Genomic DNA, 18,461 nt, shown 5'->3' with positions numbered 1-18,461 from the left:
AGGTATAAAGAATTTATTTTAAAAAAATGTAAATACCGCTTACAATTCTAAGCAGTTTACAGTCAACAAAGTATTTAAAACAATACATCTTATCCTCTATAATAAAACCCTAAGCGCACATGCGCACTTAGGGTTTTCTGATCGCTGCCGCCGTGCTGTGTCCCTCCGTGCCAAATTCCATTTTGGAACACGGAGGCAGGGAACACGTCGGCGACTCTCCCCTCCTGCCCTCACTCACCAACCGCTGCCCCTCTTCAAAGCAGCCTACTGAGGCTAGTGTCCACCTTGGGGGTTAACGCCCAAGAAAGGGATCTGGGTGTCATTGTAGACAATACAATGAAACCTTCCGCCTAATGTGCGATAGCAGCCAAAAAAGCAAACAAGATGCTAGGAATTATTAATAAAAGAGATGGTTAACAAGACTAAAGATATTATAACGCCTCTGTATCGCTCCATGGTGCGACCTCATCTGGAGTACTGTGTTCAATTCTGGTCTCCTTATCTCAAGAAAGATATAGTGGCACTAGAAAAGGTTCAAAGAAGAGTGACCAAGAAGGTAAAGGGGTTGAAACTCTTCACGTACGAGGAAAGACTTTAAAAGGTTAGGGCTCTTCAGCTTGGAAAAGAGACGGCTGAAGGGAGATATGATTGAAGTCTACAAAATCCTGAGTGGGGTAAAACGGAGACAAGTGGATCGATTTTCCACTCCATCAAAAATTACAAAGACTAGGGGGCACTTGATGAAACTGCAGGGAAATACTTTTAAAACCAATAGAAGGAAATAATTTTTCAGCTCAGAGAATAGTTAAGCTCTGGAACGCGTTGCCAGAGGTTGTAGTAAAAGTGGAGAGCGTTTTAAGCAAGGTTTGGACAAATTCCTGGAGGAAAAGGCCATAGTCTGTTATTAAGACATGGGAGAAGCCTCTGCTTGCTCTGGATCGGTAGCATGTTATGTTGTTACTCTTTGAGTTTTGGCCACCATGAGAATGGGCTACTGGGCTTGATGGACCATCGGTCTGACCCAGTAAGGCTATTCCTATGTTCTTATGTTCACAGCATATACATAAAAACAACATTCTATAAATTCATTACAGCATTATTCCTTAATTAAAAGCTTCCATAAACAAAGTAGGTTTCAGTACCTTTTTAAATTTTCAGAATATCAGAACGTGATCAACGGTCCTGTCTATTTATTCCATAGCACTACTCCTGCTACTGAAATCACAGCTGTTCTTATGTTTTCATAGCGCTAATGCACAAACCCATCCATTGATAGACGCATCATTCCCTCAGACCTTACTGATCTGAGGGGTTGATAAAGCAACAACACTTGTGTCAAATACCAGGGGATCGTACAGTGAATAACCTTGAAAATCAACACAAGAACTTTGTAGACAATACAGGATTTAACAGGTAACCAGCAGAGCTTCTCCAACCAAGGCGTTACATGCTCAAATTTACTCCCACCACATATCATTTGCGCTGCAGCCTGCCGAATCATTTGCAACGCTTTACACCACGAAGACGATATTCCCAAGTAAAGAGCATTGCACTAAACCAGGGGTGTCCAATGTCGGTCCTCGAGGGCCGCAGTCCAGTCGGGTTTTCAGGATTTCCTCAATGAATATGCATGAGATCTATTTGCATGCACTGCTTTCAATGCATATTCATTGGGGAAATCCTGAAAACCCGACTGGATTGCGGCCCTCGAGGACCGACATTGGACACCCCTGCACTAAACCAATTTTTGGATAATTACAGTCCCATTCCGATAGCACTGGTTCAAGTTTACTCAATGAGCACATTTGAAAAAAAAAATGCTGCCTTGATCACCGCCATCACCTGATTTTTCATACTCAACGTTGAATCTAACCAGACCCCCAAAATCATGTCATTCACCACGACATTCTTAAGGCCATAAGGGGTCTTCCTTCCTGCCAATTAGCATCACATCTGTCTTGGTAAGATTCAGAACCAGCCACAGCTTTCAAACATGCAGATAATTTTATATTCAATTCAATTCTCTAGTCATCCACTGGAAAGAATTGAATATCGGCATAGAATCTATAACTGACCCGAAATTTATTGACATTATGATCTCAGTAGGTATTAAACAAGTCTTACAAAACTGGAAATCTGCTTCCCTATTAGACTAGACCTTTTGATGGAACTCACTATGCTTATACAAGAGTTACGAGCAGTTTAGTTTTGGAAAACTTTATCCTCTTTCATCCGGAACTAGCCGCAGTATAAGGTCTCCCATTGACTCATACTTGAAGGATACTCGAGCAACCTTCTGAAAGCTTTTTAATATGGACATATTACATCTATGACCTGTTTTGTGTATATGTATTTTATCGCTGACCATCCTAATATTTGTTACTTTTTATTCTTACTAAAAATTCAATAAAAATATTGAACTAAAAAAAAAAAAAAAAAAAAAAAATCTATAACTGACATTCAATTTGCGAAAGACAGCACCAGAGAGACCAATGAAAAGTGTTACCTGTAAAATTATTTATGAGAGACAATAGTTCTTAACTGTAAGCTGCATTCAAAAACTTAGTACTTGTCAATGAAATGACACAAAAATATGCAACACACTGTATATTTCTTTTTCCAAAGATCAATGAATGCACATCTTACATCAGGAGCCATCACTAAAAGCAGATACCCATCATTTACGGCACTCCACATTCCTCTGATCAAATTCCAACACGGTGCAAACATGAGATAAAGAATGAAGTTACAGGGCAGAAAGGTGCCAACATCACAAGGGACAGGATCGGGAAGCTCAGATACCTACCTGCCAAACAGGAAGAACTTTCTCTATATCGTTCAGGTTGATCCCATCTCCATCTTCACATTTCCCTTTTCCAGTCCTGAGAAAGGAGTAAACCAGAGAAAATTTTAACAACAACACTTATATTGAATTGCATGAGCTCCTTTATTTATGAGGTCTCTTTTTTTCGCCACAATGTTTTAGTGATAACTTTATACAGTCCTTTTGATCTAGGTGTCTTTATAATGAAGCCATCTGTACAATGAGAAGTCAGTCAAGACTACTGAGACATTCTCATACAGATCAAACCAGTTTCAATGGTACTGATCTGCATGCTCTACCAACCTGGACTGTATTTAAACTGATAGCCTCAAAATGGGTGTGTACACATAAATTAGTCAAATTTATACACATATGCACAACCATAGGTAGATGAAGGACCAATTCTAGAGCACTGACCAACCTGGCATAGAACAGAACAAAAAAAAAAAAACGATCACTACTCTATCAAGCCTTGATTTGAAACCAAACCCTTCCTACAAACGCTCTCTACTTTCCTCCTCCTTTCCCTCATACTTCTATCCCCAACTGTCCAACCAAATAGGATTGAAAAGCTTGACAAGGGGCTCCTTACCCTTCCTTGTCTATTTGAGGCAGCAGATGCTTAGGGGTGTTGCGGACTTTCCGGTGAACCTGCGTTAAGTCTAGTTTTTCAGGCTGTAAATCCCATGTTGCATTGCTGCAAGAAAAAAAAAAAAAGAGACAGGTATATAAAACCAAAGTCCATTACTGTAGCACACACCACATGAGCTCCCCAACTTCCTGGTGAATTTGGCCAGCATTCCTGGGATCCCTCACACCTATCATACGCTTTTGGCCTCTCAGACAACTAAGGCCCTTAGCCAAAGACTGCGGCAAAATTAATCCTTTCAAATGTACTTGGTCCAAATACACACACCTCAGCTAAAGAACAGTACCTGCAGGGATGTTGGAGTCTGGCAGGGGCAGTTATGAATACTGGGTTAGGGGTTACCAGACGTCCAGATTTCCCCGGATGGCTTTTCAAAACCTGGCCCTTTGTCCAGGTTTTGAAAAGCTTCTAGCAATGAGCGATGTCGGGATGGCATTCGAGCATGCGCGGATGCAAGGCGGTGACGTCACGCACACAACGTCGTCACTTCACACCAGCGCATGTGTAAATGGCGTCCCGACGAGAAAACAGGTTGAGGGAGTGGGGCAGAACAAGGTGGGCCTTTGGCGGGGCCATGGGTCCGGATTTTCATTTCCAAAAATCTGGTAACTCTATACTGGGGTGAATAATAAAACCAGCAATTTTTAAAATCTTAGTCCATGGTTACATAATAAAACTGCTACAATTTTCTGAGTATAACCAAGACTGGAAAAAAAAAAAAAATTACTCCATTTCTCAGGGAGGGAGAGGAAGGAGTAGAAACAGGAAGGGCAGCCAAAAGCTAGTATTCTGAATGACGTACATTCTCCATCCCAAACCCTGGTTGAGTAACCACCACAAATATGGCTCTGTGGGAAAAAACAAATTGCCAATCCATAGTCTAGTGCAGGGATCTCAAAGTCCCTCCTGGAGGACCGCAATCCAGTCGGGTTTTCAAGATTTCCCCAATGAATATACATTGAAAGCAGTGCATGCACAGAGATATCATGCATATTCATTGGGGAAATCCTGAAAACCCAACTGGATTGCGGCCCTCCAGGAGGGACTTTGAGATCCCTGCACTAGACTATGGATTGGCAATTTGTTTTTTCCCACAGAGCCATATTTGTGGTGGTTACTCAACCAGGGTTTGGGATGGAGAATGTACGTCATTCAGAATACTAGCTTTTGGCTGCCCTTCCTGTTTCTACTCCTTCCTCTCCCTGAGAAATGGAGTCCCTCAAGGAGGGACTTTGAAATCCCTGTTCTAGTGCAATCCAAAGACTGTGTAAAGGCCACAGCAGACTTCTCTCCCGCCATCAGAGAATACCACAGTGCTAAAAGTCCTATTTATGTGTAATCAAATTTTCATGAGACAGACAGAAGTAAGGGAAACTCACTTGGTTCGTTCCACCTCCCCTCCCCCCCCCAGGCCACCGGCACTGCTCCACTTTACCCCCACACACACACAATCCGGCACCCCCCACTCACCCACCCACCCAAACACAATCGCTTACCCCGCTCTGGCACCGGCACCAGCGCACAGGACATGCCGGTGCCGAAGATCCTCCCTGTTGCTTGTGCTGGGCCTTGAGCATCATTGCTGCAATTCCATCAGGCTAAGTATAGAAGCCACGCTTTAGAGGGTGCGTGTATCTTTATACTTTGTATGGTTTTTCTAATACTCCGTCAAAGACTCACAAGACTCCTGAGGCAGGCCGGTTAGGTCGAAACATGTGCATGTCGGGACATTGAGTCTTTAGATGAATTATGAGACTTTGGATGAATTAAAGCATTTGGATTTATCAGATGAGTTGAAGGACACTTTTTACTGGTGTACACCATTCTGATTGGGACAATTCCACTCTGATTCTGTGCTTTTGTTTCCCCTGTTTCATTTTGAAGTTTTCAAGATATCCACAATGAATATGCATGGAATACATTTGCATATAATGGAGGCAGTGTAGGATAATCAAGTTTATGCAAATTCAATGCTTTCAAAATAAATACCAAACACTATAGAAATACTTATCTCGGTAGTTGTATGACACAAGATGGAAACAACTAAGAGTAAGAGTGGAACAGAGAAGCAGGGCAGGCAAGAGTGAGGGGCAGTGGCGAGAGATAGCTCCGCCCACCCCTCTGACATCAGCCAGGCACTGATCCAGAGCTCCCCCTTAAAAAGGGAGGAGCCAACGGCGCTCAGCCGTTCGATGCGCGTTAAAGGCGCTCGCCTTAGCGAGAGCACCTTCAAAAGGGCCTTCAGAAGGGTTGAGTCACTGCATGTGCAGCAGACACAGAGGATACCAGCAGCAGACAGAAGCAGGAAGATGAGCTACCCAGATTTCTGCACCATTTGCCATATGTATGACTACCTCCCCTCTGGGAGGCAGTTTTATATATGCACTCGATGCAGAGTACTGGAGAGCCTGAAGAAACAAGTTAGACTCCAAGAGGGCAGAATACTGGAACTAAAAGCATTTCAAGAAGTGAAGGAGGAGGACAGAGATGCAGAGAACGTCAAAACAGAGGAAACCATTGAGGATGAAGTCCGGAAGCTGGAAAAGTTCATCGAAGAGGGACGTGGAAAATCACCAGCAGCAGTGGAACTGCCGACATACACCTAAAGGGAGTGAGGATCACCCGGAGAATAGCCACAAGGAAGAAATGGGTGACACAGAAGCGAGATCTGGAAGCAGTGGAATGAACTCACAAGAAGATGAGTCCAGTGCAAGCCAACGCCAGGATGAGGGAAGATGGAAGTGCACGGAGGACACGGACCTATGGCTGGAGAGATGGCCACACACCAGGGACACGGACCTGCGCCTAGAGAGGCAAGAGAAGATAGACAGCAATCGTCGTGAGGGACTCCATCATCAGACAGGTCGCCAGCCACATAGCAGAAGGAAGACAGGATCGGCTGGTGACCTGCCTACCAGGAGACAAGGTAGAAGACATAGTGAACTGCATCAACAAGATCATCGACAGCGTGGAAGAGGAAGATATGGCAGTGGTAATCCATGTGGGGACATACAACATGAGCAACAGGAAATACAGCAGGGAAGTACTGAAGACCAGAACGCCGAGGGTAGCATTCTCAGAGATCCTGCCGTACCCAGGGCTGATGAGAAGAGACAGACGGAGCTGCAAGCAGTCAACGCGTGGATGTGACACTGATGTGAGGAAGAAGGATTCCACTTCATGCGCAACTGGACGATGTTCTGGGGGAAGAGCAAGCTATTCAGGAAGGATGGACTCCACCTCAGCGGAGACGGAACGAGGCTACTTGCAAGCAACATCAAGAGAGACATTGAAAAGTTTTTAAACTAGGAAGAAGGGGAAAGCCGACAGTCAACCTAAAGTCAATGGTTCGGGAACCGGTTTACCCAGAGGAAACCGTGCAAGAAGTTAGCAGGGAAGACTCAGCAGATCATGGACAGGACAGAAATCCGGATGGATCGAAAGGGACGCAAGAGGAAAGAAAGTGCAAGAAAGTAGCATGCCACAAACTCAAGTGCATATAAATGAACGCAAGGACTCTAAGGAACAAGATGGATGAATTAGAAACTATGGCACAAAAAGAGAACCTTGACATCATCAGCATCATGGAAACATGGTGGAACGAGGAAAACGTCTGGGACACTGTGCTACTAGGATACAAGCTATACTGCAGAGATAGAGTGGGTCAAAAAGGTGGGGGCATTGCCCTGTACGTCAAAGAGGAAATAGAGTCTGCCGGAGAGAACACACCGGAAACAAAGAATAAGTTAGAATCTCTATGGGTCAAAATTCCGGGAACAAATGGAATGGAAATGAAGATCGGCATCTACTACCGACCCCCAGGTCAGTCCTAAGAAATTGATAAAGAAATGACGGCTGAGATTAAACCCAACTGCAAGGGAGGAAATTCCGTTATCATGGGTGACTTCAATTACCCAGGGATAGACTGGAACCTAGGCAAATCCAGCTGCAGTAGGGAAACCAAGTTCCTGGATGCAGTGGGCGATTGCTTCCTGGAACAACTTATCAAGGAAAACACGAGAGTAAATGCAATTTTGGACTTAATTCTAAATGGACCAAGAGGACCGGCGCAAGATGTAGAAGTAGAAGGGACGCTGGAAAGCAATGATCACAATATGATCTGCTTCAACCTGGACACAGGGGCGAAACAATGATCCAGAACTACGGCCATGGCGCTGAACATCCGAAAGGGAATTACGAAGGGATAAGATTCATGGTGGGGAAAAAGATTAAGAAGAGGATAGATGCTGTAAAAATGCTAGAGCAGGGGTGTCCAACCTGCGGCCCCGTGAAGTATTATGTGCGGCCCCGGTCGAGGGTGATGCAGTGTTTTCCTGTGCTGCACCCGGGTGTTTACCGTCTTGCTGGCTCCCTCCTCTGTCTTGCTGCAGTGTTTGCGCATTTGTGCGGCCCCAGAAACATTTTTTTCAGCCAATGCGACCCAGGGAAGCCAAAAGGTTGGCCACCCCTGCACTAGAGCAAGCGTGGTCCCTTTTTAAGGACAGTCACCGAAGCGCAAAATCTATATATACCACGTATCAATAAGGGATCCAAGAGGAAAAAGAACAAGGAATAGGCGTGGCTCACTGTAGCGGTGATAAAGGTCAAAAACGGATGAAAACGGGAAAAAGCACAAGGAACAACAACGCAGGTGCTATAAGGCGGTAAGAGGGGCCAAAAGGGACTACGAGGAAAAAATTGCCAAGGAGGTAAAAAACTTCAAGCCGTTCTTTCGATACATTAAGGGGAAACGTCCCACGAAGGAAGCGGTGGGGCCGCTGGACGACCATGGAATAAAGGGAGTGCTAAAAGAGGACAAAGCCATCGCTGACAAACTGAACACGTTTTTTGCGTCTATGTTTACAGAAGAGGATATATGCAACATACCGGAAGCTGATAGGCTATACCTAGGAAATGAAGACAGGAAACTGACTGTGTTGACAATCAGTCTAGAAGAGGTATGCAGGCAGATTGACAGACTTAAAAACGATAAATCCCCTGAACCAGATGGTATCCATCTGAGGGTAATCAAGGTACTGAAAGGGGTTATAGCTGAACTGCTTCAACTAATAACCAATCTGTTGATCAAATCGGGAAGGATTCTGGAAGACTGGAAAGTGGCAAATGTTACGCTGATCTTCAAGAAAGGTTTGAGGGGGAGATCCGGGAAATTACAGGCCAGTGAGTCTGACCTCAGTACCGGGAAAGATGGTAGAGGTGCTGATAAAGGACCGCATCGTTGACCACCTTGATGGACACAATCTGATGAGGACCAGCCAGCATGGTTTCAGCAAAGGCAGATCTTGTTTGACAAATTTGCTGCACTTCTTCCAGGGAGTAAACGGGCAGATAGACAAGGGTGACCCAGTCGACATTGTATATCTGGATTTTCAGAAGGCGTTTGACAAGGTTCTGTATGAACGACTACTTTGGAAAATTGCGAGCCATGGAATTGAGGGTGAAATATTTACGTGGATTAAAGGCTGGCTGGAGCATAGGAAACAGAGAGTGGGGGTAAATGGACAATATTCAAACTGGAAGAGCATCACTAATGGGGTGCTGCAGGGCTCGGTGCTTGGACCCGTGCTCTTCAACATCTTTATAAATGATCTGGACATAGGTATGACAAGTGAGGTGATTAAATTTGCGGATGATACAAAGTTATTCAGAGTAGTGAAGACACAGGGGGATTGCGAAGATCTGCAACGTGACAGAATCAGGCTCGAGGAATGGGCATCGACGGGGGAGATAAGGTTCAACGTGGATAAGTGTAAAGTGATGCATGTCAGTAACAAAAATCTCATGTACGAATACAGGATGTACTTGGAGAGACCTCCCAGGAAAGAGACTTGGGAGTTCTGATCGACAAGTCGATGAAGCCGTCCACGCAATGTGCAGCGGCGGTGAAAAGGGCGAACAGAATGCTAGGAATAATAAACAAGGGGATCACAAACAGATCAGAGAAGGTTGTCATGCTGCTGTACCGGGCCATGGTGCGACCTGGAGTACTGCATCCAGCACTGGTCGCCGTACATGAAGAAGGACACGGTACTACTCGAAACGATCCAGCAACTAAGATGGTTAAGGGGCTGGAGGAGTTGCCGTACAGCAAAAATTAGAGAAACTGGGCCTCTTCTCCCTCGAACAGAGGAGATTGAGGGGGGACATGATTGAAACATTCAAGGTACTGAAGGGAATAGACTTAGTAGATAAGGACAGGTTGTTCACCCTCTCCAAGGTAGGGAGAATGAGAGGGCACTCTCTACATCAACCCCCCCCCGTAACATCATCACATACCTGATCATACCTGATCATGCGAACTGTCAGACCCAACCCCTAACCACTAACTATGAACACTCTATTCAATTTACGGAACATTTCTACTTCTGTGCAAATAGCTGGGCACTTCCTAGCCTTGCAACACACAAACTGTTGCTAACATTATTAATATTATCAAATGTATACTACCATACTCTTTAATCCATTGCACGAGATGTATACCGATATACTCTTTAATCCAATGTACGTAAAGTTTCCCTTTATTGTATTGAGATATACACTGCTATACTCTTTAATTCATTGTACGTAAAGTTTCTCTTTATTGTATTTACATTTTCTTTCATTGTATTCACAGATTCTTTATTGTAAACCGCCTAGAAGTCGCAAGATAACTGGCGGTATATAAAAATAAAGTTATTATTATTATTATTATTATTAAAATTGAAAGGGGATAGATTCCATACAAACATAAGGAAGTTCTTCTTCACCCAGAAAGTGATAGAAAACTGGAACGCTCTTCCGGAGTCTGTCATAATGCCTCATTCCACTAATTAGAGCCAACCTCATCAGTGATGTCACAATGGCTTGATTGTCCTGTACTCCCCTCTGCCCTCCAACCCAGCCCGCTGATTAACCGTTCCACTTAAGCGTATGCATGACACCCTGTTTGTCTGTCTTGCCTGTTTACATTGTAAGCTCTTTCGAGCAGGGACTGTTTTCTTACCCTTTGTGACTCTGTGCAGCGCTGCGTGCATCTGGTAGCACTATAGAAATAGTAGTAGTGTGAAGGGTTTCAGTCTTTGTGAAGCAGAGCTGAGACTGTGATGTCATAATGCCTCATTCCACCAATAAGAGCCAACCTCATCAGTGATGTCACAATGGCTTGATTGTCCTGTACTTCTCGCTGCCCTCCACCCCAGCCCAAGGATTAACCGTTCCCCTTAACTATATCCATGACATCCTGTTTGTCTGTCTTGCCTGTTTAGATTGTAAGCTCTTTCGAGCAGGGACTGTTTTCTTCTTCTTTGTGATTCTGTACAGCACTGTGTTAGTCTGGTAGTGCTATAGAAATAATTTAATAGTAGTAATACCTGTAGATGATTATCTATGGGGTCATTTTACTAAGGCGCGCTAACCGATTTAGCGTATAGAATATAAAGGGCACCTTAGCATTTAGCGCGCACTAAATCGATTAGAGCGCCTTAGTAAAAGGACCCCTATATGATTACAATTCAATAAAATCTAACAAATGTTAGGAGGCAGGGTCCTGCTTTTCCAAACAGCAGCTTGTACCAGCAAGATTATTTAAGAGCAAGTATTTTTTTAAATATGCCATTATGTGAGCTTACCTGATTGACTCCAAGTTGCTGGCTTCCCAAATATCTGTCCCTAGCACATCAAGGGAGTCATCCTGATTGCCATTCTAGAAAGAGAGAAAAAAAACAAAAAACCCCATTAAGTTTTTAAAAAAGAAAATTAAATGTAAAAATTAAATACCTCAGCAGATTAAAAAAAAAAAAAAGTTTAGAAATATAGGGGTCCTTTTACTAAGGCGAGCTAGTCATTTTAGCGTTCGCTAAAAGATGCATTAGCATTTAATGCGTGCTAAAACGGCTAGTGTGCCTTAGTAAAAGGACCCCATAAAGTTGCCCAATGTTCTGAATGTAATTTCAAAAGCATGTAAAGAGCAGGTGTTGCAGGTGAACACCCTTTATGCTAAGAAAGCCCATCTTTAAACGACTCAAGGATTTGAAGCAGAATTTGTGGCTTACCCTGGAACAATAGACTTATGAGATCACTGACCAAGAAAACCCCTACTGGCAAAGAGTGGGAAACAGTCCAAGATGATTTGTAGGAACTTTTTCTTGTATAAAAAGGCTCTTAGAAAATTCAGGAGTTACTGTACATGATATGCGTGCAAATGTGTTCTGTGCACGGTTTATTTAAAAACATTTTTTTAAAAATGCACAATTGCACAGAGCTGCTAGAAATTTCTAGAGCTGCACATTAATCGTGATTAACTTGATTAATGTGTTGTGATTAATGCTGAAATTAACGTGTTAATTAATCATTGATTTATGAATTTTTCCTGCCAGCTTTTTAATGACAACATACATGTGTCACTAGAGAAGACTGACAGGCAATGTATCAATTTTCCTTTCCCATGGCAACCAGTGCTGGCAAGAAGGATGGGGGTTTTCTAAGAAAGAAAAAATATCTTTTTATGTCTCTGTTGAAAACAAAGTTATGTGGAAGCCACCAGTGAGGACATACCATATATACTCGAATATAAACCAAGATTATTGGAAAAAAAAAAACTGGTCCAAAAATGTGGGTCTCGGTGGTACAGTGGTTTGGTGAGCCAAGCCAGAATGGGAGTGATCCCTCCCTCTCCCAAGGAGAAGTGTCGGGTCCTGTCCCGGCTGTAGAATCATCATGCACCCCTTCCTTCCCTTCCTACTGTAGAATAATAAGAACATAAGAATAGCCTTACTGGGTCAGACCAATGGTCCATCTAGCCCAGTATCTCGTCTTCACGGAGGCCAATCCGTGTCACAAGTACCTGTCAAAATCCCAAATAGTAGCAGCATTCCATGCTACTGTCCCATGTCTGTCTCAACAGCAGACTATGGACTTTTCTTCCAGGAATCTGTCCAAACTTTTCTTAAAGTCAGCTACATTAACTGCTCTTACCACATTCTTTGGCAACGCATTCCAGAGCTTAACTATTCTCTGAGTGAAAAATTATTCCTTCCTATTGGTTTTAAAAATATTACTCTGCAACTTCATCGAATGTCCCCTATTCTTTGTAAATCTTGATGCAGTAAAAAAATTGATCTACTTCTACACCACTCAAGATTTTGTAGCCTTCAATCATATCTCCCTTCAGCCATCTCTTTTCCAAGCTGAAGAGCCATAACCTCTTTAGTCTTTCCTCATACGAGAAGAGTTCCATCCCCTCTATCATCTTGGTTGCTTCTTCTTTTAACTTTTTCTAGTGCCGCTATATCTGTATTGAGATAAGGAGACAGAACTGAATTAGAGAGCTGCACGGGAACGGGGACGACGGGAATCCTGCGGGACCCGCGGGCATCCCCTGGGTTCCCCCTTCGGTTTACGGGGATCCCGTGGGGACGTCCCTAGGGTCGCGGGGATCCCGTGGGGACGCCCCCTAGGGTCGCGGGGATCCCGTGGGGACGCCCCCTAGGGTCGCGGGGCTCCTGCGGGGCTGGATGTACTCAGTCGCACGGCTCTTCTTCTCCCTACCTTCTCTGCTTGCAGCACAGAGCCGAACGGAAGTCTTCCCGACGTCAGCGCTGACGTCGGAGGGGAGGGAGGGCTTAAACAAAGCTTAAACAAAGCCCTCCCTCCCTCCGACGTCAGCGCTGACGTCGGGAAGACTTCCGTTCGGCTCTGTGCTGCAGGCAGGGCAGGTAAGGAGAAAGAGAGTAGCCTCGCGGTTTGAGTGGCTACCAAGGGAGGGGGCGGTCCGCCCCGCCCCGGGTGCAGCACAGCCGGCCAGGTCCCCTTACTTTTGTGGCACTTCCCCGACCGACCGATAACAGCCCGGGTCCGACAATCCTCCCTGCCCTGTAGCCGCGAATCTAAATTACCTTCTTACAGCAGCTGTAAGAAGGTAATTTAGATTCGCGGTTAAGGGCAGGGAGGTTTGTCGGACCGGGGCTGTTGTCGGTCGGTCGGGGAAGTGCCACAAAAGTAAGGGGACCTGGCCGGCTGTGCTGCACCCGGGGCGGTAGAGAAGGAGGGGGGGAGAAGGACGCTGAAAGGCCATGGTGAAGACAGGAGGGGGGGAGGACTCTGAAAGCACTTGAAGACAGAGGAGGGAGAAGGACGCTGAAAGCACATGGGAGAATACAAAGGGGTGGAGAAGGACGCTGAAAGGCCATGGGAAGGGCGGGGGGGAGAAGGACTCTGAAAGCACTTGTGGAAGACAGAGGGGGGAGAAGGATGCTGAAAGCACATGGGGAAGACAAAGGGGTGGAGAAGGACGCTGAAAGGCCATGGGGAAGACAGAGAGGGAGAAGGACGCTGAAAGGACATGGGGGAGAAGGACATTGAAAGGAAATGAGGAAGAGAGAGTAGGGAGAAGACGCTGGCAGGGAAGAAGACAGATGCCAGACTATGGGGGGAGCGGAGAGAAGAAGATGGGTGCCAGACCAATTTGGAAGGGGGAAGAAAGGGAGAGGCACAGTAACAGAGCAAATGGAAGATGCAGAAGGAAGAGAGACAGTGGATGGAAGGAATTGAATGAGAACATGAGGAAAGCAGAAACCAGGCAACAAAGGTAGGAAAAGAATTCTATTTCTTTTTTTTTTTTTTTTTTGCTTCAGGATAAAGTAGTATATTAGTTGTGTTGATAAAAATTTATAAACATTAGAGGCTCTGGTAGAAACCCGTTTACAAAGTATGTATTCTTCCCAATTAATATTTTCAAATTAATAAAGTCTTTTTGCTTATTTGTAAATGGGTTTCTACCAGAGCCTTTAATTCAGTAGCATAATTAAATGAAATAACTATTTCTGAAGTTTATAGGGACGGGCGGGGACGGAGGGGATTCCTCGCGGGGACGGGTGGGGACGGAGGGGATTCCTCACGGGGACGGGTGGGGACGGAGGGGATTCCTCACGGGGACGGGTGGGACTTTGGCGGGGACGGGTGGGATTTCTGTCCCCGCGCAACTCTCTAAACTGAATGCAATACTCAAGGCGAGGTCGCACCATTGAGCGATACAGAGGCATTATAACACTCAGTCTTCTTAACCATCCCTTTTCTAATAATTCCTAGCATTTTATTTGCCTTCTTGGGCCCCCTTCCTCCTTCCCTTGGAGAAGCAGTGTAGGACTCCCCCGGGCCTACCTTAATCGCTGGTGGTCCAGCAGGGTGAGTTGGGGCAGGAGTAATCCTCTTAACTCTCATGCCCATGCAGTCTCACTGAAGAAATGGCTGCCATGGCAATTCACAACACTGCTTCAAGTCTCATGAATTGCCATGGGAACTCATGACAGCTATTTTTTCAGCAAGACTGAGTGGGCAGGAGAATAAGAGGATCCCTTCTGACCCGACTCACCACGCTGGACCATCAGCGATTAAAGTAGGCCCAGGGGGAGTTCTACGCTGCTTCTCCGAGCGAGGGAGGGAGGGGGCGTGTGGTGATTCTATATCAGGGAGGAAGGGAGGAAAGGAAGAAAGGGGTGCGCTGTGATTCTACAGCCAGATGACAGCCAGGACAGCAACCGACACCTCACCTTGGGGTAGGTAGGGATCATTCCTGTCCTGGTTAGGCTCACCACAGCACTGGACCACTATTAAACTTCTCTAGTCAAAGCATGTGCTTGCATAGTCCCTATGATCACTCACAAACTAATACTACTAACATATCCATAGTTTCCTCTGAACTTTTCCTTGCTACTTCAGGAGAGGTGAAATATGGCAGGGGTAAGGAGGCCCACAAATGTTTGCCTAGGGCCAAATATAATGTTAATCCAGCCCTGTCTCTGTCATGACATGCTAAAAAGTCCATATAGTCTAGTTTACTTTCACATGCTGTTCAACACTGATGGTATGAATAACATGAAGAAAGATCATGCGAATAACATGAAGAAAGACCTGGCAAAGCTTCAAGAATGGTCTGAAATTTGGCAGCTAAGAAATGCAAGGGCATGCATTTGGACTTCAAAATCCAGAGGGAACTGTACAGTTTAAGAGGTGAAGAACTTATGTGCTCAATGGAAGAGTGAGACTTGGGTGTGATTGTATGTGATGATCTTAAGGTGGTCAAAGAGGTTGAAAAGGTGACGGCGAAAGCTAAAAGGATGCTAGATTGCACAGGGAGAGGTATGGCCAGTAGGAAAAAGGAGGTATTGATGCCTCTGTAAAAGACTTTGGTGAGACCTCATTTAGAATATTGTGTACAATTCTGGAGGCAGCACCTTCAAAAAGATATAAAAAGGATGGAGTCGGTCCAGAGGAAGGCTAATAAAATGGTGTGTGATCTTCGTGATAAGGCATATGGAGACATATTTAAAGATCTCAATCTCTATACTTTGGAGGAAAGGCGGGAGAGGGGAGATATGATAAGAGACATTTAAATTCTTACATAATATAAATGCATGAGTCGAGTCTCTTTCATTTGAAAGGAAACTCTGAATTGAGAGAGAGGGCATAGGATGAAGTTAAGAGGTGATAGGCTCCGGAGTAATCTAAGGAAATACTTTTTTACAGAAAGGGTGGTAGATGTGTGAAACAGTCTCCCGGAAGAGGTGGTGGAGACAGAGACTGTGTCTGAATTCCAAAGGGCCTGGGATAGGCACATGGGATCTCTTAGAGAGAGGAAGAGATAATGGTTACTGCGGAGGGGGAGACTGGATGGGCCATTTGACCTTTATCTGCCGTCATGTTTCTATGTGCATGTACCTTTGTAAAAACAGGCTCTAGAACAACTATCAGCAGAGCACAAATACTCATGCTCCAAGGTAGGTGCAACTTTCTGTTCCTTATGTCTCCAAAAATTGTGCCATCAGGAATACTAGCATGTGGTTCATGTAAAAACACATGCTTGCCTCCACATGTACATACCTGTGCAATTTTATAGAAGCCATTTTCCCCTGGAATCTACATATAGCACTTTGAGTTGCACACACAAGCTAATTGGCTCAATCAATCAGCACCAATAATTGGCCACCAACCAGCAATTATTGGCACTAATTAGAATTTACACACACATCTTTCTAGATTTATTCTATAAAAAGGTGTGCATAAATTCTAGAACACAGAACTAAAAGGAGGCATGGCCATTGAAAGGGGGAGGTCTGTCATGGGTATTTTGAAAATTTACACGCACTATTATAGAATACACCCGATCCGTGCCTAAGTAAGGCACAGGGGTTTACACCGGATTTCAGTTGGTCATGCCTACATTTAATCACGGGTCCCATCGCTAAGCGGGGGGGGGTTTTTTCCCATGCTGAGTTTTCTGGGTGCCATATATAGACTTCCGATTCCCAGCCCATTGCTCTAACCATCAGGCTGTTCCTCCGCTCCAAAATATGCCCTACATATATATAATAGCCTGTAGAACTACCCCAAAAAGAGCACAATAGAGAGCAAGTCATTAGCAAGCCCAAGAAGGGACACAGATGGCAGATGAAGTTCAATGTAGAGAAATGTAAAGTTTTGCATGTAGGAAGCAAAAACCCGAGGTACAGCTATACGATGGGAGGGATACTATTGAGTTACAGTATCCAAGAAAGGGACTTGGGGGTAATAGTGGACAAGACAATGAAGCCATCGGCACAGTGCGCAGCAGCCGCCAAGAGAGCGAATAGAATGCTAGGTACAATCAAGAAGGGTATTACAACCAGAACGAAAGAAGTTATCCTGCCGTTGTATCGGGCGATGGTGCGTCCGCATCTGGAGTACTGCATCAGATATTGGTCGCCGTACCTTAAGAAGGATATGGCGATACTCAAGAGGGTTCAGAGGAGAGCGACACGTTTGATAAAGGGTATGGAAAACCTTTCATACACTGAGAGACTGGAGAAACTGGGGTTCTTTTCCCTGGAGAAGAGGAGAATTAGAGGGGACATGATTGAGACCTATAAGATCATGAAGGGCACAGAGAAAGTGAAGAGGGAGAGATTCTTCAAACTCTCGAAAACTACAAGAACAAGAGGTCATTCCGAAAAGTTGAAAGGGAACAGATTCAAAACCAATGCTAGGAAGTTTTTCTTCACCCAACGGGTGGTGGACACCTGGAATGTGCTTCCAGAGGGCGTGATAGGACAGAGTACGGTATTAGGGTTCAAGAAGGGATTGGACAATTTTCTGAAGGAAAGGGGGATAGAAGGGTACTACACAGGATAGAGGACTACTACACAGGTCCTGGACCTGTTGGGCCGCCGCGCAAGCAGACTGCTGGACACGATGGACCTCTGGTCTGACCCAGCAGAGGCACTTCTTATGTTAGTTAATTTTTCAATAAGATGGCCATAGCTCTTTAGGGCTTTATAAACTAATCATCTTTACGTCAAGTGCCTTGAACCACGGGCAGCCTGTCTTAATCTAGCACCGATGAAATCCCTTCAAAGAACTTTGCCTGGCTGGAGGAAGCAATATCTTATGCTAACTTTAACCTTCTTAGAGCTATTTGTTTTGGCAGCAGGTCAATATATAGAGATAGAATAGACAAGCCTGGAGATTAGTAAGGCACGCACAAGATCTGGCTTTTCATAAAAGGAACAAACACCGTAACAGCCTTAACTGATAAAAAGCTGTATAAACCTTCGTTCATACATCTGACTGAACTTTAGCTACCTTACTAGTGGTGGATTAAGAAGCATGAATCACTAAACCACAAGAAAGGTATTTTGGTTCCAATTTTACAAATAAAAGTCAAGCATATGAGGGATGTTTAATAATTTATCTACCTCTGTAGAAACGAAAAGTTTCCAAAAAAATCCCCTATAGCTCCATACACTTCAACTACTTTTCCTGCAATGACTTTAACCCCTTTGAAAATAATTCTTCTGTTGGGCCTTCAAACCAGGATATCACAGCTTCCTTTTACATCATCACTTGAAAACTGCTGTCCACGGAGAGAGTTTTTTCAAAACTCGGAACAGGAAATAATCCAAGGGAGCCAGGTCAGGACTGCAGGCTGGATGATTCAGCTGCTGAAACCCACATTCT

The 18,461-nt window shown here is 44.6% G+C and overlaps 1 protein-coding gene across 2 annotated transcripts in view; it reads right to left on the bottom strand.

The window, feature by feature from the left end:
- CTIF (cap binding complex dependent translation initiation factor) overlaps positions 1–18,461 on the bottom strand; it is a 463,145-nt gene that overhangs the window by 401,219 nt on the left and 43,465 nt on the right. For both annotated transcript variants that reach the window (XM_033934740.1, XM_033934750.1), the window contains exons 4-6: positions 11,102–11,175; positions 3,417–3,521; positions 2,807–2,882 (exon numbers count right to left, since the gene is read on the bottom strand). In XM_033934740.1, the coding sequence (XP_033790631.1) occupies positions 2,807–2,882; positions 3,417–3,521; positions 11,102–11,175 (255 nt within the window). The remainder of the gene's footprint in view (positions 1–2,806; positions 2,883–3,416; positions 3,522–11,101; positions 11,176–18,461) is intronic.

The sequence above is a fragment of the Geotrypetes seraphini genome, chromosome 1, assembly GCF_902459505.1.
Source record: "Geotrypetes seraphini chromosome 1, aGeoSer1.1, whole genome shotgun sequence".
NCBI lineage: Eukaryota > Metazoa > Chordata > Amphibia > Gymnophiona > Dermophiidae > Geotrypetes > Geotrypetes seraphini.
Note: the sequence above shows the minus strand (reverse complement) of the source record. Positions and strands in the feature narration are given on the sequence as shown.